The 22,615-nt window shown below is 41.8% G+C and overlaps 1 protein-coding gene across 3 annotated transcripts in view; it reads right to left on the reverse strand.

Annotated features, from left to right (window-relative positions):
• AFAP1 (actin filament associated protein 1) overlaps nucleotides 1-22,615 on the reverse strand; it is a 407,485-nt gene that overhangs the window by 125,651 nt on the left and 259,219 nt on the right. For all 3 annotated transcript variants that reach the window (XM_078678522.1, XM_078678521.1, XM_078678520.1), the window contains exon 6: nucleotides 9,185-9,364. In XM_078678522.1, coding sequence (XP_078534648.1) covers nucleotides 9,185-9,364 — 180 coding nt within the window. The remainder of the gene's footprint in view (nucleotides 1-9,184; nucleotides 9,365-22,615) is intronic.

A 22,615-nucleotide genomic window follows, 5' to 3' on the forward strand; every position in this document is an offset into this window, starting at 1 on the left:
TTTTAGGATCAGGCAATCTAAGTCCTTTAAGAAAATCCTTTCAAAATAAGACAGACTATTCAAAGTGTGGAAGGTTGGTCCAGGAGTGACCAGCCCAGTATCTTTGGTGTTAGAAATTTTAGAATAAATATTAAACACCTAATCGAGAAGAAAACCTAATAAGTTATCAATTAATTTCTGTGAAGCAGGAGTGGATTGATTTTGCACTGAAGGCTTTATCAAAGAGTCAAAGCATCCACAAAGTACCCTTTTTTTATTCTTAAAGCATTGCCTTGTGGCACCAAAAACTCTCCTTGGTGGTTTTTGTTGTCTGCCCCAGTGAAGCGCTTCTTTGTGATGGAAGTGAAGGGAGGTACATCTCTCAATTGCGGTCTGGTTAGTTTCAGTGTCTTACAAATATATCGTTGCTTTGTTGAAATGAATCCTCAGAGGGCACTGCATCTGGGATGAGCTCTGCAGGACACGCCAAGCTCCGCTAGCACCAGCCTCTTCTTCCTTTACTAGGAATCCATTGCACTACTCTCTATACATGGGTTGAGAATGGAGTTGGAAACTGGGGCAACAATCAAGATGAAAATTGTAAAACCAAACAGAGCAGTCATGTTGTCTTGTTTTTTGTAAAACTCTGTTGGGAAGCTGCTTGACCTTCACCATTATAACAAAATAAAAACATTGGCTAAAAGCAAAAACATTTCTTTGGTCTCAAAAACAAGGAAGTACAATGGTAGTTCTGACAACTAATGGAACTACTTTTGTGTGGATGTGCACCTCGTGAAAGGGTTAAAGTCACTTGCAGTGAGTATAGCCAATGGCAGAAGTGGGCTGATTGCTGTTTGCTGCAGTGGCCAGAAGAAAAATGTCAGTGACAACAGACCAATCAATGGATGATGAGGGCCGACTAAAATCCCCCGTAAGTATATTATACATAGTTAGAAGAACAATCAAGACGTCCTGGGAAATGTCAGACCTAATTAAAGAGGAGACTGAGCTTAATGAAGCTATTTTAATTTGCAAAAGTTATGGTTATTGGTCCATCAGTACTCTGTGAGAGAACCAGTTTCTGTTTATTCCATTTTGGAATATAAAGCCAATTAAATATAAATAGGACTTCTCTATTGGGCAAACACGCAGAGGTCAGGGAATATTTTGTTTTTAAAGGTGAAAGTAACTACTTGAGGTTTCTGTGGTCAGTTTTGCATGCTATTTTACTGTGGGCTAGCACTTCAGATAGCTAAATAGCCTCTCAGCACCTTGGGCTTTTGGGAGAAGTGTTTTCATTTGGATGTTTGCTAGAGATTGAGTCTGTTCAGCAGGATGCATTTGTGGCTAGGCCCACGTCTCCCAACATGACCCAATGCATCTGGTGTAGAGATCTGTGATGGAATACTTTGTGAAGCATTAGCAATGCACCTTCCACTAGGATGAGGAGATGGGAGACTAGAGTACAGTAAGGGTATTTTTAACAAAGACTTGACCTTTGTATGACTTCTGGAGGTCGAAACTCAATAACTCATTCTCACTACCTCTGAAAAAAAATCACAGATACACTGTTTCCAAAAAGTAGGTGATGGACGGTTGCAAAAAAAATAAATAAAGCAGTTGCAATCTTAAAATGTGCTTGTGATAAGGCCACAGTCCAAACACATGACTGGAAAGCAATCTTAGAGGAGTAGGTCTCTGAACTTTCTGATTTTCGGTTGTTCAGTCACTCCTGGCATTGAGCCACATCACCACCAGCTGTTCATGGGTTTGCTCAGAGGAGATTAAATGATTTCATAGAACTTGTATTCGAATTGGAGGGATGCCTATCTGCATCCTTCTGAAATAATGACATCAACCCCTAATGTCTAAAAGAAAGCATGAAGATGTGTATTCAGCATGTACGCCCTCTCAGAGGGAGAGGAGAGCGCACGGTGTCCACCCACCTACAGCATTCAAGGAGACGGATACTCCCCTTGCATTTGGCTGGAGATGCAGCCCCGGAGCGTGCAAATGCGGGTTCAAGTATGCAGTATTGTCCAAAGGCTGGGGAGGTCATAATTCTAATATAGAAGACGCAGTTTGTAAACTAGTGACTACGTGACAACCATGACTGGTGCTCTTGAAGAGTGAAGACCAGTTCCACAGACAGACCCAAGACCTACTTTCTATGTGTGAACCTTTAGGAGCAATTTAAGCAGACCCATTATGACTCGAGTATTCATCACTGTGTATACTAGTTTGTCTTGTACCATTTTTCTGACCGAGCCGTGACACCCCTTACTTATGTATTATCATTTTCCACTGTAGTAGGTGTTTGTGTCACTTAAAGAAACTAAAGTCACTGTCTGAAACTTGCATATTTAGAATGCTGACAACCTCTAAGAAAGGCCTGCACTCCACTTAAAGCCAAGTAAGTATTGTTCAAAATAATGTATTATATACTTGGTGTGTACTCTAAGCTTGCTGTTTTGGCTATCATGGACTTCCGCCAAGATTCGGCTAGTAAAGCAGCATGGCACTTCACCAAAGGACCACTCTCCAAGTTTAATTTCTACCATCTTTGTAAGCACAGTTTGACTAATAGAATTATTTGAAAACTACCAAAATTAGGTAAAACGTAGTAAGAGCCAGGGAGAATTCAGTCACTGCAAAGAATGGAAACTGAACTAACCCATTCCAGTTTTTTCTTTTTTTTTTTAAACATGAAGTAAGCGTCACAGGGATGCTGGCTCATCCTTACAAGGATGGATATACATCATGATCATTACTGAGGTCAGTGCAGTATGAGGTTGATAGAAAAAAAGGACCAAAATAGTTTTAAAAAAAGGTATGGATGTGCTTTATGCTACTTGTGCTTCATTTAAGTATTTAAGTTAAACTGAGTGTTCAAGAAGTTCCATACCATTCATGTACAGTGCTGTGTGCCTCTGGGAGATGGCAACACAATTCAGCAAAGATGAAGTTCTGCCCATGGGAGGCACAATAAGAGGACGATCACTTTCCTTCCTTGTGTAACTGTGGCCGTGACAGAGGAAAGGTAAGAAAGAGGGGTTCAAGCTCCTTCCTGTCTTCTGGTCAACCATGTAGTGTGCTGGGCAAGATATCTGCTCCTGAAAGGAAACCACCAATCAAGGGCCAGGCAAAAGAACAGATTTAAGAAATATAAACTGTGTGTAGTTTCACACATAAAAGACTGGTGTAAAAGCCCTCAGTGCTCTCAGGGATAACGCAGATTTTTCTGGAGAAGGATGGAATGGGAAAAGAAAGCAGATGAAGGGTATCTGTAAGACAGTCCAGCAGTACCAGTAGCTGCTGTACCAGGAGATGCAGAGTGTGGTTAATCCAGTTCCATAAGAACAATTACAGATGTTCTACTGTACTTCAATATTTAGATGTAAAGTGTCTCGATGTCTCTGTGGCTAGAGCTGCACTCTCAAAATATTACTACTGCTAAAAAATAGTAACAACAATAAATAGGATTCAGCTGCGTAAAGCTAAGATCGATATGATCGTCAGAAGCACTACTTAATCCCTCATTATGAGTGGTCCGTTAAATTCCACTATAGGTGGTGAATCCTATTGCCACACATAGCAGAATTATACGTTTTGTGGCTACGACCGTGGCCCTACAATTTTCCACAGGTTAATTTCAACAAGTCAAACCTGATGAAATTTAGCATGAGATTTATGCCTGGTGGTTACTGGAACATGCAGATTTTGGTGCAGTAAACTTCAAAAGCTGCATCAAACGTGCAAAAAGGTTATAGATACTATTTAAAATAAATTCCAACCCTCACAGAGTTAGATACAGTAGTGTGTGATAACCATCGCCCTAAACACAGAGCCACTCGCAATGAGAGCCTACATTTACCATTGTCCATTACTGCTAAACCGACAAAACATATAGGTGAGTAAAGCTAAACTGTACGAATAATTGTATAAACTCCAGATTTTTCTTCTAGAACAGAGTCCTGCCTCTTACATACGATACATACTTTCTCCAATAGTGATCCCTAATACGAAGATGTAATCTGATACAAAGGTGGGTCACTAGTTCAAATTATCTGTGATATTTTCACTAATATTTAAATCAGTTTTTACTGTCAGAGATTGTAAGGTTCCAACATTTTAATTAGGTGGCGTAGCAATGGTGGAAAGTGAACAGTGGAATAAAGTGTGAGAAAGGATGCTTCGAATATTGCGCTGTTGCAGTCAAAGATTTTGGTTTCTTCGGCCATTGATTCCAGCTTCGTCTCGCAGAGGCCGACTTCAATCGTTCTAGCCATAGCAAGCAGTCTATGTTTTTCTGAGTTAGCAAGGTCACTGATATAGGACTGTTGAGACCCTTGGTCTGTGACCATTGGTGAAGCAAAAAACATAAGATAAGAAAAGATAGGTCCCTAACTCCGGCCCGTACATGGACACTGACACAACGGAGCCCTGCACGAACACCAGCCTACCCCCCCTCCTGCTCGCTAATTCACGGGTCAGTCATGCACCTCTGATCCCCGCTCCCACCGCCATCGCATACCCCACGCTGGACAAGATCATGGCCACCCTCATCCAGGTCAAAGAAGAACTGCACATCATCAAAGAACTTCTCTGCACAAACTCCATACAACTCTCACCCAACTCAACCCAACCCACCAAGTAGTTCAAGTGTACTAATTACACTTGAACCACTACTTCGGACTCTTAAAGAATATGCACAGACCTTACTCCCTGCTCGACCTCTTTGTTTATCTGTATTATCTGTATTTTTGATCTACATCGATTTGTGCTGTTAGCTTTACTGACTTAGCTGTTTGATTAGGATCTTGTACTCTCTCTATGTAAAGCGCTCTGATATCTGCAAAGATCTTGTTCGCGCTATATAAAACGTTCAAAATAAATAAATAAATAAATAGGAGGAAAAATGGCAGAGCTTCAAGTCCATACCCGAATACAGCATGTCTCGAAGAGAGAGCGCAAGCGCTGACTAGGTGAGACCTAAAGAAGCAATGGCCTGAACTCATCATCTTGCAGCCAACACGGACAGCTGCACACTGTGCTGAAAAAAACACAGATGCATTTTGTAGAGGCCGTGATGATGTCAGTGAAGTGCGACATCAGAAGTAACTGCACTAACAGCCCGAGCTTTGATTTACTGGGTAAAAACGTATTACCCGAATGTTTCCCCAGACAAGACGTTCGCCCCTTTAGATGCTGTCAGAAGGCGTTCCCATCTACATCTACTGCATGGCACCGTGACAAGGGTTCCACTTCCAAGAACATCAATGGCACTGTTATGCAGAGTTATGCAGGTGAAACGTAAACACTGCAATTTTTCATGTCTCAGAGGATACCATCAGTGAGAGCCAATAGGAAGGAATATACTAAGGGCAACCACACAAACATTATTGTACGTTTCGATTGCATCAATACCCTTTGTGTTAGTATGATTTCATGAGAACTTAATCTCAGTTAAAAAAAAATTGGAATGTTTCTCTGATTGCCATTTCCATATTTCAGCAACATCATTCTGGCAAACACTTTATCCTCATGCAAGCAAAACTGTAAGAGGACAAAACAAATCCATTGTACTGTGATTTCAGCAGGGCAGAAGTAGGCTGTTAGGGGCAAAGCACAGCCAGATGTAATGTGGAAAAACACATGCAAAATGTTAAAAACAAAAATCTAAAAAGGCAGTTGAAAAATAGAAAGTCAATGCACTTTGAGTCAAGAAGCCTTTTAAGCAGAACATTGAGAATAATTTAGGGCTCGTCCAAAAGCACAGCCGAGCTAACTAATACATACACATATAATCTACACAGCCTCCCAACAGGAATGCACAGTTAAAGTAGGCAAATTTGCTCAGCAGCAGCTTAAATGTACCTTGAAACGTGGACAAGAACTGTGCCTGTTCATCACGACTCCATGGCTTATGCTAGGTATAAAATGTGTAGTATACAATTTGGGCGTGACAAGTGACGGAGACATTTCCTTCATCATTTTGAAAAAGGGAATGGTATGTAATTTGCATCAAGAAACCTTTACCATTGGTAGCACTCACACTTGTCTATACCAATGCAGTGCTTCCAGCAGAGAGCAGAGACTGAACATTACTTCAGGGATAGGTTCAGGGTGGTCTGGTCCACCATAAAGAATTGTAAAGCTGTTCCCAAAGTTCTTCAAGGGCCTCCTTACACCCATCAGCTTTTCTGTCTCAGTCATGCTTGAAAATTATTCATCCTTTCCTACTGTGTGTGCATCAAAGAACTGCACACTTCTACTAATTTGATAGAGCGTCAAAGAGGAAAATCTGGGTGAGGGACTTGTTAGACCTGCCAACCCGCCAACCCGGGTTCTCGCTCTTCACACCTCATCCGCCCAGCAGCGAAAGGAATCAACCAGATTTTTCAAAACAAATGTGTCTCACATAATAACAGTAGACAACATTTGTTGGTTAAATAATATAGCCCTCTTTAAAGTTATCTTCTACTACAATTTAAATATACCAATGTAACACCCTTAGCAAAGAATAGATCCAGCAGGTTTTCATCCTGTAGACCCTGAGGATGTCCTCCTAAGGAAGCCAAAGACACTTTCTGCTATATTCAGCAGTTAATTTGGGAAGAGTGAGTGTCCTATAGGATTAACTCTGACCATAGGCTCATTGAGTGGAGTCGTCAGTAAGAAACCCATGGGAGCAAATAGCCTTTCTCAGTACGTTCATAATGTACAGCATTTCCTAGGCTCCAGGCGACCAGGTACTGTTAAATGCAAACTATTGTGCTTTCAGTTTTTTAGGTCTGGCTTGAAGGCCTAGCTGTCTATAAGAACTACTGCCACCAATTCTGCAAAATATATAAAAGGAACTATTTTACATCTCAACTAATCACATATTTAATTCTTTATCTCACAGATGCATTGCATATAGAAGGCAATTTTGGGTTTCTTTCACCCCTGTAGGCTTCTTTAATGTTTTAGTCAGGACTCCGAACAAAACCTTGCCTACTTGCTTTGCCAATGCTGTTTTTTTTAAATGATGCTATAACCTAGGATTCAAGATGATTTTCCTCTGATGAATTGCCTCGCTCCTCATCAACAGATTTCGCATTATATCAACTCTTTCCTTCACCTTGGCCCATACCCATCCAAATCTGGAGACTACTACTCTTCTCCTTTTCAAAGTATAATTTCCGAATGATAGGTGTATTTGTAGGCTCCAGTACATTAAGGAAGGGACAGATTAATGAAGCATTACTTCATTTTCAATATTGTCTCAAATTTTGAAGAAGTCATAGAGATGTTACTTCCTGTGCCATTTTGGGCCCAAGAAGGAATACTACTGGGCTACACTAATGCTTTGTTTACAGGCTCAGCTAGAAACAAATGGGGGATTTCCAGGCAGTCCAGAACTCAGCTGCAGGCTGGCAGTTAGAATCACTTATCCTGAGCATTATCCTACAGCAATGAAAGAAATCTATTGTTGGATGAGATTAAGTTCTTAAGAGCAGTGGCAAGCAATTACTAAACACAGAGAAAGGACATGCGGCCTGATATGCCAGTCTGACTATGTCTTAGTTATAAACAGCTACTATCAAGCAATTTGAATATTTGTCAAGCATTAAGGGACCCTAAGGCTGCCAAAGTAGTGTTATCGCAGCTGAAGAAAGCCTTGCTCAGAACAAACAAACTACGAGGAGGGAGGGTGATGGATGACTGCAAATTCATTTAATTAAATGTTGAGTTTTAAAGCTTGCTGAAGCGGTAGAGTACAAGTATCACAATAGTCTGCGTAAAACCCCAATAAAGTAGGTTTAAAAAAACAAAACACTACGAGCATTCCTCAGACTAGGACCTTCTAAATGGAAGCCCATGGTAGCGTGTACCATTTGGAAATGTTCTACTACTAGCTTTCTTTCATTAGAAATGGATGGCAATTTTTCAAAAAAGAGTTCAATGCTCTTAAAGCTAATAGAATGCAAATTATTTCCCGCATTTAGGATTTTCATAAAGATTGACTACTATCAGATTAATGACTCTTAAATTGAGTCCTAGAGGCAACAAGAAACTAGAGTAGCTTCTAAAGTGCAGGAGACCTATGGGCAGTCCTAGTTATAGTGTAGACAGTTCTGCCTGCTACAATCTTTAATTCTTGTAGTTTTGCTGCAGTAGACTGAGATGCAGGCTAAGAGAAGATTCTCACAATCAACTGTTGCACTGTTAGTAGCTTTGGCAACTACTGCCATTTCTTCCTCAGACAGATTGACATGTTTTGGCGGAAACCTAAGGCAATAGTTAGAAGAGACAGGAGTAAAAGAATGACATGGGCATCCTTTTACTATGATTTATGATTCACTGGCCATAAAAAGACACATTTTACAGATATTCTTCCTTAACCAGCATTCTGTTACAATTACTAGAAATTTTGACTAAGTCTCATTGAAGTCAAGCTGGCTGTTATTCATCGGAACACTATTTGAGATTCATGGGTGCAGTTTTGAAAATCAACTTCACACTCTAGTAGATGCTGGTGAAGAGGTTGAACATAACATAGTAATGAACATCAGTGAGAGACACAAGCATCACAGCATCCTGTCATGATTCTGTCCTTCCTTGCCCAATCTCTGCTGTGGTTTTCTTATTAGAGGGCTTAAAGCATCCAAAGGAACAAGGCCCATCAATAAGGCTAGACCACCCGAGTCACCTATGAGGTTGAAGATGGTACAGTATAACCCAGATTGTAACCCGATATCTTATTTTGCTTCAGTGAAGACCTACAATTGAATGGATGGTGCCTAAGCCAACTTTTTAAGGAGAAAGGTGAGGTCTGAAATGGGATAATAGTTCTTATAAATCCACTATGTGTTTTGTAACATGTCCTAGTTGGGATTCTCTTATAGCTTAAGCCACAACAAAATAAAAATCACACAAATGTATTGGTATTTGAGTCATTGGGTGTGAGGTTTGGTAGAAGAGAAGGATATTTGTCAATTTCTCAGAAAGTGTGAATTAATTTCTCATCAGGTGAAATTATAGTCACGCAAAATAAAGATAGTTAAGTTTAGGTGTATGCTAACAAGGTGACTCCCAACAAAAAGATTACAAAAAATTGGAAGTACTATTTGAAACATTCATTAATTAGGGCAGAATGTAGAAGCAGATAAGAAAACAGTAGTTAATGCATTATTTGACAGCGCCGCTGCTCGAACTATACCTTTAGCCACTGATCTGCTTGTTCTTTGCTCTGCACAGCTAACACCAATGCTTCAGTGCCTTGGTAAGTGATCCGCAACTCATGTTTCTTCTTTTTACTGTCTTTGGGGATGTAGGTGACACTGCATTCGTTCAAAGGTAGCTCCATCTGTGGCTGGTTATCTTTGGAACTCTTGTAGCACTGAAGGAAGATAAATGTTGAGGAAAGTCAACTGATTAGTTCACAGTTTCAACTTCATGTGAAATAAACATTCAATGCTATCATACTTGGAACATACAGTACCGCACAAATATCAATACCTTGAGAAAATGAGCATGTATGCTTAGTAAACAGTGCTATAACAAATGCATTATTGGGATCGCAAAGAGTGGCATATTCTTTCTTCCTTTAATTTAATTTAATTTATGCTGGAATTAACCCCGATTAGGGATCTGCATTTAAATAACACCAACAGTCCATATACATCCATTAGCTAGCATGTGGAATATGGACTGTTGGTGTTATTTAAATGCAGAAAATATTAGCGGAGCTGTCTTTTCAGAAACTGTGGGTTTAAGAACATGCAGTGTGGCGTAGTCCATATGAATCTTGCACTAACGAAGATAGGAAAATAGACATATGCAGAATGAGGAAGTCATTATGCTTGCAACATAATTAAGCTGATGGTGATTATGTATTAATTTTTGTAATATAGATGCCCCTGATGAAGGGAAGTATCCCGAAATGCATTGGGTTTTAAATAAAGATGTGACATGTGGAAACGGATGCAGTTCCGGTGCTTGTATGGAGAATTTTTGATCAAAACGGAAATGAGTAAAATGTATCGATTACATATGCCTTAAACTAGGAGAAAAGCGAAGGAGTAAACGGAAAAAAGTGAATAAACAAATAAAGTCCGATTTATTGGATTCATTCAGTGAGGAATTTGGCTGTGCACCTTGAAAAGGAATCAAATGAGGTTCCTTAGCATATCAAAAGGTTTATTTTGGCAGGTCGAAGCTGCACTAATGCTGGAATGGCAGGCCTGAGACAGGTTTTAAAAGGCTACTTTAGTCTGTGAGACAATGAGTACTGCAGGCCCACTAGTAGCATTTAAGTTATAGGCCCTGGGTACATGTAGAAGCATCCGATAAGGAATTGCAAGTAAATTAAATGTGCTAATTAGGTATATGCCAATTTTACCATGGTTTAAGGAAAGAGCAAAAGCACTTTAGCACTGGTTAGCAAGAAGAAAAGTGCAATGTCATAAGGAGGAGTTCAGCAAAGTAAGGAAGTGAAGGCAAACAGTTTGGGGGAATACCACGCCAGGAACTGTAATTGTAAATTGTATATTTATAGCGCCTACTACCCCTGACGAGGCTCTGAAGCTCTTTCCAGGACTAACAATCACACACTGGTGTATGCATGTTTTAACACACTTAGGACAAATCACACGTTTAATTATTGTAACCCCCTTGTAAATTTGTAAATAATGAATTAATTTTCCTCTCTGTAGTATATAAAAATAAAGTAAATAACAGCTATAAGAACCCTAGACAAAGTCAAAAGGCAGCTGCCTGCTCCAGAATGCAGAGTGGGGCCAAGGCTGAATTCAGTAACTCGCGGTTCTTGCTTTTGTTTCTCTGGCACGCTGCAGCCATGACAGCTGCTCGCGTGCTGCTGGCACACTTGACTCGAAGGGGCAGATGTCTAGCCTTAAGCTTCCCCGACTGAGACCAGTTAACGGAACCAGCCTGCGTTATGGACGGAATGGATGGTGTGTCACGTAAGTACATTTCTACAAGATTTAAGGCATCACAGCCCCGCGAGATCTGAGCAACGTGCACGTGCTGTGTCAATAATCAGCTACTCGATATAACATGTACATTTGGATGTGGTTAGCCATCTGCACTCTGGCCTGCACTTTGACGCACAAAGGATGTCTCATGAAAGTGCAATGGCCTGCTATAGGAAATGGGCGAGCATGTACAGACTACAAAGGGTGCTTTAAACTTGTGCAACAGACCGCCAGCTCTGCTGGCAAAAGAGGCAATGGAAGAAACGCGTGCAGATGAAAGACGTATACTTATTCTAAATATAGCACGATCTTTTACAGTAGATTCGTGGGATTCGCTACAACTGGTGCAGCAGGTGCATTAGTACTGGAGCCCAAAGCCCTATTGCGTCATAATTGCTGTGTTTTACTGCCCCAACAGCGGTCAAAGAGGCCATTTTCCGTGCTTTGCACCCAGATCCATTACATCCTTGCTACACTACACAGATTGTACAAATGAGTAAATCCAACTAGTATAAATGTGTAAATGTATGAAATACATGTATAATATAAGGGATTCTGTAATCCCTGTATAATCGTCAGTCTTTCATTTCTTTATCATAGGGGACTTGTGACGCACCCAGGTGCCAATTATAGAAGATGTCAGAACTCGACTTTTTTAAAGTTATTACACTCAAGTTCTGCCATCCAATACCTTCTGCCAGAGCCAGCAGAGAAGAGAAAGGCAAGTCAGGTAATGCAGCATAACTGAAGTAGCTGTTTAAAGAAACGAAAATGAAATGTTGCTTTTCCTCTGCTCTATTTTTCAGCTTACAATTAACCCTGGGCGTAGTTTGGGTAGTAGCGCTACGCGTAGCTATGCGAAGTGCACTACATACGCTACGCGAACTGCGTAGTGCGGTAGGGAAAATGCTGTTTGCACTGATTGCACAGTGCCGGATGCTTGTCCACACTGTGCAATCATTGCAAACGGCATCTTGCACAGTGCAAGCGGTCGTTTTCTGCCGCTCGAGTAGATTTGTACTAGAGCGTCAGCTTTCTCAATGCGGACTGGTAGTTTCTCATCGCGAGCGGTCGCGGGCATACGTGACCACTCGCAATGAGAAACCTGACCTCCCCGCGTTGAGAATCTCACCGGGAGGTTTATTTACCACGCTCGCAACTTGATGTTGCTGATCACGAACGAGGAAAAAGCCTCACTGGGATGATGATTTTGGTCGCTCGTGGTCGCCAACTTGACATTGAGGAACACGAGCAAGCAAAAAATGCCCGCTATGTGCTTTTGCACTGTGCAATTCGCGTAGCGTAGTACTACGCCCAGGCCTACTTACAATGACAAACCAAGAACATGTTTGTTTTTTGCACTCCTTAGACAGAGAAAAGCTAGAATCTTTCTGTATTTTTCTACACATTCAAGCTAGGGCAGCTTTTTATTTTTAACAGACTTTTATTGAACTGTTTCTAATATCCGTTTGCAACAAATATCAAACAGGGTTTTGATGTGTTTTATTTTGCACTAATGTGTTATTTTAATTCTTCATGTTTGCAAAATTGCTCTTTCATATGAAAGAGCTACACACCAAGGATTTAAGTGGTTTGTGGGAAAGGTGAAGGTGTGACCGTGTATTATATGAGATAAAGTATCCCTTGGCATATATGATAAGGATATTGAAAGTCACCTCAGAGTTTCATAACCTTTTTAAAGGAACTCAGCCTTTGGCCTCGCTCCTCTATATGATTATGGACTCCTCAATGACTTGCAGTATTCTTCTAATGTACATCAAGGGTACTTTATCCTTTATATCGTCAGCACTAGTCCATAAAACATACAAGTCAAGAACATATGTATCAATAGACATTATTACATTTATTTCACTGCTTTGTGAGAGGAGGACATAGTGAATGGCCAAGACTAACCTAACACACGGGATGTGCTGTAGTCTACAAGTATATACATCGTTTAGAAACTTTGTCACAATAAGATACAGTTACAGTGCAGTGACTGGTACTTCTAATTTCCAAGCTTTCACCTAAGCCTAAAAGCAACCTGTTGTTATGCTGCCACCCAGTTTTGGTATGTGAAACAGATTTTTGAAGCTGTTAGGGTACCACCAGTGGAATAGAATGTTTGCTATTAATTTCTCCTTGTGTGGCTTTGCCTTCCCAAGCCAAGCCCTTTCACATGACTCCTAACTGTGAAGTACTTGAAACAGAGATTGATAATCTTCTTTCCGAACATTGCCAAGATGGGGCTGAGTATTTCGCAGGTCCCTCCTGGGAAACAAGACTGAGTAAATTCAGAGATCAGTTGGCATTAAAAACAACGAGTAGCCGTCCGCAGGTGCTTCCGGCTTCGACTATCTTGCTGGAGCAAAAACAAGCTGTAACTCTCTCAAAGAGTAAACTAAATAAGTTGCAACGAGCCCACACGTACAGCGAAAGCCAACACAAATCTCTGAAGAATGATATATCAGCAGCTAGAAAAGTCTATAGGAAGGCCAGATTCGCCTTACAAAGACAGGAAGAAGAGCTTCACTGGGCGGCAGCCTTCGAGATAATCAAAACCAAGGATCAAAGGAAGTTTTGGAATTGGGTGAACGAGGCATCCAAAGCTGCCAAACCTCCGACTGCAACTAATATCTCCCCCGCTGACTGGGAGAAGTATGTCAAAGAGCTGTATACAACATCTGGCGTACCAACTGGTAGTAGGGGCGTCCAACCAACACTAGACCTGCAAGTCGAGGAGGAAGACACGCTATGTCCTATTAAGATAGCAACTGAAGAAATAGCTGCGGTAATAAGGAAAATGCGCTCTGGTGGTGCCCCAGGCCCTAATGGAATTCCAACACAGGTTTTTAAAGCTGCTGCGCAAAAATGGGCTTTGCTGTTGACTCCACTATTCGAAGATGCTATACTGGGACGTACCATCCCGCATACGTGGCAAGGATCACTTTTAGTACCTTTTTATAAAAAAGGTTCGCGCTCTGACCCCGATAACTATCGGATGATAGCTCTACTCGATGTGGACGGGAAAGCCTATGCAAGTATATTGTTGAAAGAACTTACAAAATGGGTGGAATCGAAGAATCTAATCCCCTTTAGTCAAACTGGCTTCCGAAAAGGCTGCCACATCGAAGACAATTTGATTTCGATAGTCCATTTGATGGAGACTACCATAGCTGCAAAAGGCAAATCCCTGTACATGGGATTCATTGACTTCCGCAAAGCATTCGACAGCGTTAGCCGCCCCAAACTATGGGAAAAACTGTCAAGATGGGGAATTCCGCGGGCTCTATTAAATGCGCTAATAGCCCTTCACACGGACACATGGGTCAAGGTCAGAGTAACATCAAAATGGACCACCTCTAACAAAATTTATACAAATAGAGGCCTTAAACAAGGGTGCACCCTTGCACCACTACTTTTTAATCTGTACCTCGCTGACCTCCCCGAATGGTTAACTGGATCAAGAGCCTTCCCCCCAGGAATTGGCCAAAGCAAAATTCAAATTTTGCAGTATGCGGACAACACGATTCTGCTAGACCAAACTCAGGTGGGCCTCCAAAGGCTGTTCAACTCTCTCGCCCAGTATTGTAAAAATAATATGCTCGAGATAAACGTAGGCAAAACCAAGGCGATGGCAGTATCACCTATGAACACAAAAAAGCTCTTGTGGTTCATAGAGGGGAAGTAATTGGAGACTGTCCCTACATACAAATATTTAGGTGTCTGGATTGACCACAAAGGTAGATGCTCGGTGCATATATCTGAGATGCTGACAGTGGCTCGCCGTCTAGAGGGGGTCTTTTTGAGAACAAAGAATGCCCTACATTCTCAGGATTTGGTTCCACTAATAAAATTGATTAATGCAAAATTTTTGCCCACAATTACCTTTGGAGCAATCATCTTCAAGGACAAACTGAACTACTGGCTTGATAGAGCGCAATCATCATGTTACCGCCGGGTCTTTCGATTGCCAAACTCGACTTCCCATGCCCAAATACGGAAAGAATTTTCTCTATACTCCATGCGTTGGATCATGGCTGCAAGATTCGTTCTATATTGCTTAAAAGCGAAACAAGCAAATCCTCATACGCTAAAGAGCTGTATATGGCTGGTCCTCAAAAACCCCGCCACATCATGGAATAAATATTTAACGTTCTGTCTCAAATCGCTCGAAGCGGGGGACATATGGTCTTCTTCTCTGCCCAACGAAACGAAAGGAAATCTCTTAATCAAGCAAGCTAAAATCCTTTCAAACCAATCGGACACACAACTGGTACTCAAGCTCTCTCATGGCACCTGGGCCGCCAAATTATACGCTTCGAAAACTCTTCCATCTTATCTTGCATCAGCAATGAAACCGTATATTAAACACCAGCTAATGAGATTCCGATTTGGCCTAATTCCGCTGAAAGCATATAAGTTTGGGCAAGGATATAAGATAGGAGCCTCCTCCCAATGTCGGTTTTGCAAACAGGGAGAGGAAAACTTAATTCACATTTTGTGCATTTGTCATCAATTGCGGCCACAAAGAATATTCTGGCTGAGACCAATTTGGCTCCTTCTAGGTATTAGAACATGCCAAGAAGCACTTGAGGAATGCATGAGGGGGGATTCGCCTCAAATGGCGACCCGCTTTGTCAAATTTATTTCTGAAATTAATTCCATGACTTTTCCCTCCGTGCAATGCCTGAATTTAATTCCTTGCAAGTAATTGATTTTTGACTTTCCTTGTCTTTTTACCTTTCCTTCCTACCCATTTACTGTTTTAGTCCTAGTTTTTAACAGTCTCGAATGCCTATACTACCGTTTTTTTTGTATTCTTGCATATTGCAATGATTTTAAATAATTGTGCAATAAAAACAAACTTTGAAACTCCTAGGTGTTATAATGGATAGTTTTGTGATGTCATGCTCTTCTGGCATTATGACCGGATACATCTCGAAGACTGTGTAGTGTAGTACCCTGGTGGTGTGCTAGGGTCAAGAGTTATATTTACATCGAAAAGGAGTATTTGTTGACATGCAGGATGAGTGGGTGGAGATGACCCATTTGCTGGCTGTGGGTGTATGATTTTGGTGGCGTGGACTGGATGGATTACCCTCTGCTTAGCCCATCTCTTGCCTCCTATCAACTGTATTTCCAGGTGAGTGGATCTATTATGTAGAACATACTTGTTCTACATAATGTGATTTCTTCATATAAAATAATGCACAGCTTAAATGAAAACATAAATGCAAATGACATTAATCAGTGGGAAATTGCAATTGCATTGCACACAGTACAAGACAGGCTGCTACAAAATGCACAAAGCAATGAAGATAAAAAAATGCTTCAAAAATATAGATTTCAGTAATACCTAGAATGTACACAGTGCATTTCTTTCTAACTGGGCTTTAAAAGCGCACACTCACAGCTCAGCTGGTAACTCCCTTGCAAAACCACTCAAAAAGAATACATTTATGTCATCAGCAAGCTTGAAATTAATCCATCAATTAAAGCCAACAATGGCTTCCAAGAAACTTTACATTTGCAGATTACCAGTTGTGCACATTTACATTTCTTCCAGGCAAGCAGGCACCCTGGCAAGAAGGCTGTCTGGTCTGCCCCTCCTTTGGTTTCACAGCACAGGAGACTCCTTGCCTTACACTCCTGCTGAAGCATTTCAGCTCTCGGACTTAACCCGTTTAGCACGGTGCAAAATCCGCCGTGCTGAGGGCGTTCTATTGCGCGGGCGGGGCCACGTCGGCCAACGGACGTGAGCATCACTATCGAGGTAGTGCTCGCAACGGCCGTTGGCTGACGGCAACAGCTAATGGGTTAACAGTCTCGGGGTGGTTGGCTTTTAACAAAAAGTAGGGGAAGTGTTTATCCCAAATTAAAAAAAGTATGGGAAAATTGTGCCCATCAGATCCCACCCACTTAAGACCACTGAACAAAACGAGCAAGAGGGATGCAAACCAGAATTTCTAAATCAGGCAATCAGGGGAGCACGCCCACCAAGTACCCCAAACCCCAGACCAGATAGCAGGCAAACTGTCTGCAACTACAATTGGATCATTAAAATGTCTCTGCAGAGCGGACTTTAAGGCTTGAATATTAAGCTACGATTACCTGGTAAGGTTCCTTCTCAATGGGGTGTGTTATGTAGTCATCTGCTCAGAATGTCCACCCTCCAGTTACTAACCTGCTAATGTCAGATAAGAAGAGGAAGCAGCCCTGGAAATGGCCAAATTCAAGTTGCCATGACATCCAGCAGAGGGGAGGGAAATGAGGGACTTGTTAACCAACATAAAAGAGGGACATCAGTATAAATTGCCAGATAATTTTAGTAGTAGTTTTATATACCGTGAATTAGACCTATGCAGCGGTACAGCCCTGTACAGTTGTCGATCATTAGCACATTGATTACAATATATAAGGGATAAAACACCCCCGCCACAAATTATAGAGGAACGTGGTTGAAGGCAGAGTTCCTTAATAAGGTTATGGAACTCCGAGGTGACTTGCAATATCCCTACCATGTAAAGCTGGGGGTTCCTTATCCCATATAAAACATGGTCACGCCAGCACCTTTTCCACAAACCAATGAAAAGCTTGGTGCATAGCTCTTTCAGAAAGATAGAGCATGTTTGCAAACATGAAGATTAACAATTGAACCTTCAGTTCAAAATTAAAGACATCAAAACCTGTCAGATATCTGTGGGAAACGAGATATTGGAAACAGTTCAATACATGTAAGTTTAAACAAAATTCGTCAGTAACTCAGAATGTGTATAAACATGCAGTAAGATTCTAACTTTTCTATAATTATCTAAGGAATGCAAAAAACAATCCTGTTCTTTCTGCTAGTCACTGTAAAGCAACCAAAATAACATGTTGCTTTTGTTTCTTCTCCATTTTTCTAGCTAAAACAGCTGCTCCGTGACCTGGCCTGCCTTTCACCTCGCCTGCTGACTCTGGCAACAGGCATTGTGACATCAGAACTGGACTGTAATAACGTATTACAGTCTATTGCGGACGTCTTTTCTCCAGAATTGCTGACTGAGCGCGCCGCTAGGCACTGATTATAAAGAAATTAGAGATGTGCATTTATACAGGGATTGAAGAATCCCACATATTATAAAATAAATATAATTTGTAAAAACTTGTGTAACTATTCTAGTGATAAGTTATGTTGGAACATTTGGTCCTTGAGTTCCTGCCGAAGATTGCGTATTTAGCTATTAGCTAGAGTTCCAATTTTGAGACTGGGAGGGGAATAAGGCTGCAGCACCAAATTCTGGGGGTAATCTAGAGAAGGATGGTTTTCTAGTCTTTTCTTTCAATGCTGGAATTATTGGAGTCAGCACCACTTTACTGAGTACTCTTGACACAGCATTCGAAACCCAATAGCAGGATTTTTCTTTTAAATGTCCCATTCGCCACAGTAAACCAATGGATTACCATAGTCCAGATGGACACAAATGTGGAAATCCATGACTTGCAAGTCTGATGAGCAAAAAGAGTTGCTATATCAAACTATCAGTACTTGCGCCAACGCCAGCATCTTCGTCTTCTGGGGTGGAACTCACTGAGGCAATACAAATCCAGAAAAAGGAGGAGACTGCCACCTTCCTTTTTTACCATGAAACTGCAGGGGAAGAAAAGGTCTGCCACACACGCAGAATGGCAGGCTTTATGGTTGTTCTGTAGATGCTGGAAAATGTGGATGCATGGTAGCGGTCCAGAATTGTGGTGAAGGAAAGCCTCCTAACCCTTCACTTTAGTGTGGCCTTAACCTCCTGATGAGGTACATCAGAGAACACCGAAGTCCCTAGGACATCAACAGGATATCTCTGGCTCAGCGAGGGCAGCTGTGAAAAGTATGGCTTGCCCTCTTAATAGTCACTGCCAGGATTGTGAAGTCAAAGGGGAAATAGAGGTATCAGCTATAGGTGTGGGCTAAAGGAGGTCTTTGGCCAGAATGGATACAAAAACCTGTCTGAATGCAGACTCAGGAAAAATAAGACATCTCGGGTGATGGTCCCATTCCTCGCAACAGGGGTAGCCGAGAGCCAGCAAAACCCGTGACTGATCAGGAGTTTCTAGAGATCACCCCATCACTAAGTAAAGTAGCCCTGAATGAGAAAGGGAACCTGGAGAAAATGAAGGACTCAATGGAAACTCATCATCAATGAACAGGTTCCCAAAGAACAATCGGGTGATGCTCACCTCTCTGATAATGACCAGAGTGAGGCATTATTCATTATACTCCTTTATGTAATAACAAGGGCAATAAAGGTGAACAACGTCAGGCCCATAAAGAGAATGCTCAATTTTTCCAGCTACACGCACAAGAAGCTCATTTAAGACATGTGCTTTAAATTCTAGGACTTATCCTAGCATACAGTATTCCTGTTTACCTCAAAATCAGAACTACAAGTCCCAGAAAGCAAAGCAGAAACCTGGACTGGGCGACCTACTCCTAGTTGGACCAGAGAAACAGGAGTATTCTCTATATATTATGCACTGTGAAAAACAAAAGCCACATTGTAGATCACTGAAAACTGTAGAAATCGAACTGAAGTGACTAAAACAGATTGAATTAAACTCTATGCCAAGAAAATCTCTAATATAACCCTTTGAGGAGTGAACAGCTCAATAAGACTGACCATTTCAGACAGCTAAATGCCACTGAAGCAATTTGTACTTCCTCACATCAATGAAGGGAGTTCTGCATCAGGGCTGTAGTATACAAGAGAGGGAGGTAAATCAACCATAAATGCCTAGCGCTGATTAATACCGTCACAGAATGTTTCAGAAGTTTTCTGCGAACTATTGAAGCAACACTTAGAACTCACTAAAGTTTACAACTCATTGCATATAACAGCAAAAATCATACCATTCTCTACCGTGACAAAGATCCCTCTCACTGCTCTTCGAACAGATAATTTGTCCTGTTTCATGAGGGCACACAAATGTACTAAAAAAAACGTATAATCGCAACTGGATTGATGCTACCTAACCTGGTGCCACAAGACCAAGCAGATCTCATAAAAAACATTGATCAACGAGGGAAGTCTGTATGAGACAGATTCTTACATGATTTGCCTTGGCATTCCCTTTTGTTAAGGTAATGAAGAAAAATATCGGAAACAGATTTTCAGGTCTCAGCGGTTTAACGTGAGTTTAATCAATACTACAGATCTTGTAAATGACACTGACAACACAGACACTGGTGCAAACTGAACTTATTTTGGCCACAAAAAAGGAATCTTTGAATACGAACAAATAATGTGTGTTAAACCACTGGTGTAAAGTAAAATATAGATATGGTTTTCTAATAACGATAGTTGAGCCTGTGTAAGTAATACAAGAGGATCACCTTCAAGCTCCTCACCCACGCACACAAGGCACTTCACCGGACCAGCATACCTCAACAGACGACTCAGCTTCTACACCCCCAACCGACAGCTTCGCTCCACCGACCTCGCCCTCGCCACAGTCCCCCGCATCTGAAGAGCGACCTCCGGTGGCAGATCGTTCTCCCACTTCGCCGCCAAGACCTGGAACACCCTCCTCATTCCCCTACGGCAGACTTAGGACCTGCTAACCTTCATAAGACTCCTCAAGACCTGGCTTTTCGAGCAGTAGCAGCATTCCCCCTCGCCTCCCAGCACCTTGAGACCCTCACGGATAAGTAGTGCACTTTACAAATGGTCTGATTGATTGATTGATTGATCGATACAATGACTGATATCACATTTTAGATTAATGTTGCATTAGTAAAAGTAGATTCAGTTTAAAGTTCAGTAGTAATTACGCCCAGTCTGTTAGGGATTGTATTGAGCAGATTTGATTGTTAGTACACATAATGGTAATTGTTGTTTTTTTTAAACTCATTTACTCACTCCTCTTTTTAGTACTACACAAAGGGCACCCACAGCTTTCTCGCAAGTCTCAGGTTTTACCAATAATTTGCTTTCGACATATAGATAATTGCAATGCACATTAAATGCAGTGCTTATACCTTCATCCTTAATATGACCGCTGCAATAAAAAATGTGTTACAGCTAAGATAATTGTTACAGATTGGGTTAATGTTTGACTAGGGTGAGTGTCCTGGTCAAGCAGCAACCACAATCCTAGTCATGGTAAGGTGCATGTAAACCCAAAATTAACCTGTGCTAAACCCCCTGGCTTACGTTAGAGGCAATGTGTAAAGTATGTGTGCACCGCTCCACAATACAATAAGAAACAGAGTTTAATTTAATAAATAAAACAAGATCAAAACGATGAAAATTAAATTAGTAGACCCGGAGATTTTGAATTTTACAGTTTTTAGGGAAAATAGCCCCAAAAGGGCATAAAGCACCAAATGTGATTATCTGGTCGCACCGGATCATGACAAAGTCACACGTTCAGATTGACCGTGATGGAACGGTTTGGTCCGCTGAACAAAAGTAACTTCGATCATGGTTTGGGGAGCGATGTGGGGAGCTCTGTCGAAGATGCGACGCGCAGCCGAGGCGATGCATCTGTTTTGAAATGCTGCAAGGCAAGGTCCTGTAGATTGACATCGAAGATCCAGTTGACTGGGCTTGCAATACGAAGTCCAGTGTCGGCGATGTGATGTACAGATGGGGCGATGCGCCGGTTCAGGGGGGCTGGGATGCGGAGTCCAGTAGAGTCATTAAGGCTGCCGTCAATGACGATAAGAGGGCCTGCCCAGAGAGTACGTTGAAATTCTTTTGCGAAGGGTCCAATCCACCTAGCAGTGTAGATGCGTCGGTTCTGCTCAGGGTTGCACCTCGCAGCTGCGGAGTTACGTTAGTTCCACTGGTTACCACAGTGGCTGGAAAGGCGCCTTAGGCCCACTTACAAGGGTCCAGGACTGAGGATGAACGACTTGGTAGGGCAGACTCACAGATGGTAGAGTCCAGGTGCAGACGCAAGGTTGTTGGAAGGCTATTATGTCACAAAGGATTCGGATTAGGCGGACAGCAAACTAGCTCTTGGAGTCACTCTAGGTTCAAGAGATAAAGGTCCAGTCCTTCTCACCCAAACCGGGGGGCAGCAGCTCAGCACAGCAAAGCACGAGTGCAGGAGAGTGGTGCAGCAGACTGGCACCCTTGTAGCAGCACAGCAGTTCTTCCTGGCAGAGTATCTACAGGTCCAGAAGTGTACCGATGGTGGTGTTGGAGGTCCTTCTTTTATACACAGTTGTGCCTGTGAAGTGCACAGATACCCTGACTTCCCTGCCCTGGATGCAGCCCTTTGTGTGGAGACAGGACACAGCTTGTTTAGGTGCAAATGAGGTTTGTTAGAGCTCCTCTGGCCTATCCGGTCAGTGATGGCCCATCCAGTCAGACCTATGCACCCATTGTGTGTGGCTGTCTAGAAGAAATACACAAAACCCAAATGCCAGCTACACCCAGTCATCTGACCAGAGATACGCTGCAGGAATTAAATGGCTATGGTAGGAAAATGCAAACTTTCTGGCATTTTCAGAATTGTAATTTAGAATCTGACTTTACCATATTAGGATTCTAAATTAGGATTCAAGAGACACCAAACATGAACCAGTTATCTCTTCCCATTGGAATGATATAAGGCAACTCCAATGCCAGCCGTGGTCCATGAAGGTAACAGTGGTGGGGCGGGGTAAGGGA

The sequence above is a fragment of the Lissotriton helveticus genome, chromosome 2_2, assembly GCF_964261635.1.
Source record: "Lissotriton helveticus chromosome 2_2, aLisHel1.1, whole genome shotgun sequence".
In the NCBI taxonomy this organism is placed as follows: Eukaryota; Metazoa; Chordata; class Amphibia; order Caudata; family Salamandridae; genus Lissotriton; species Lissotriton helveticus.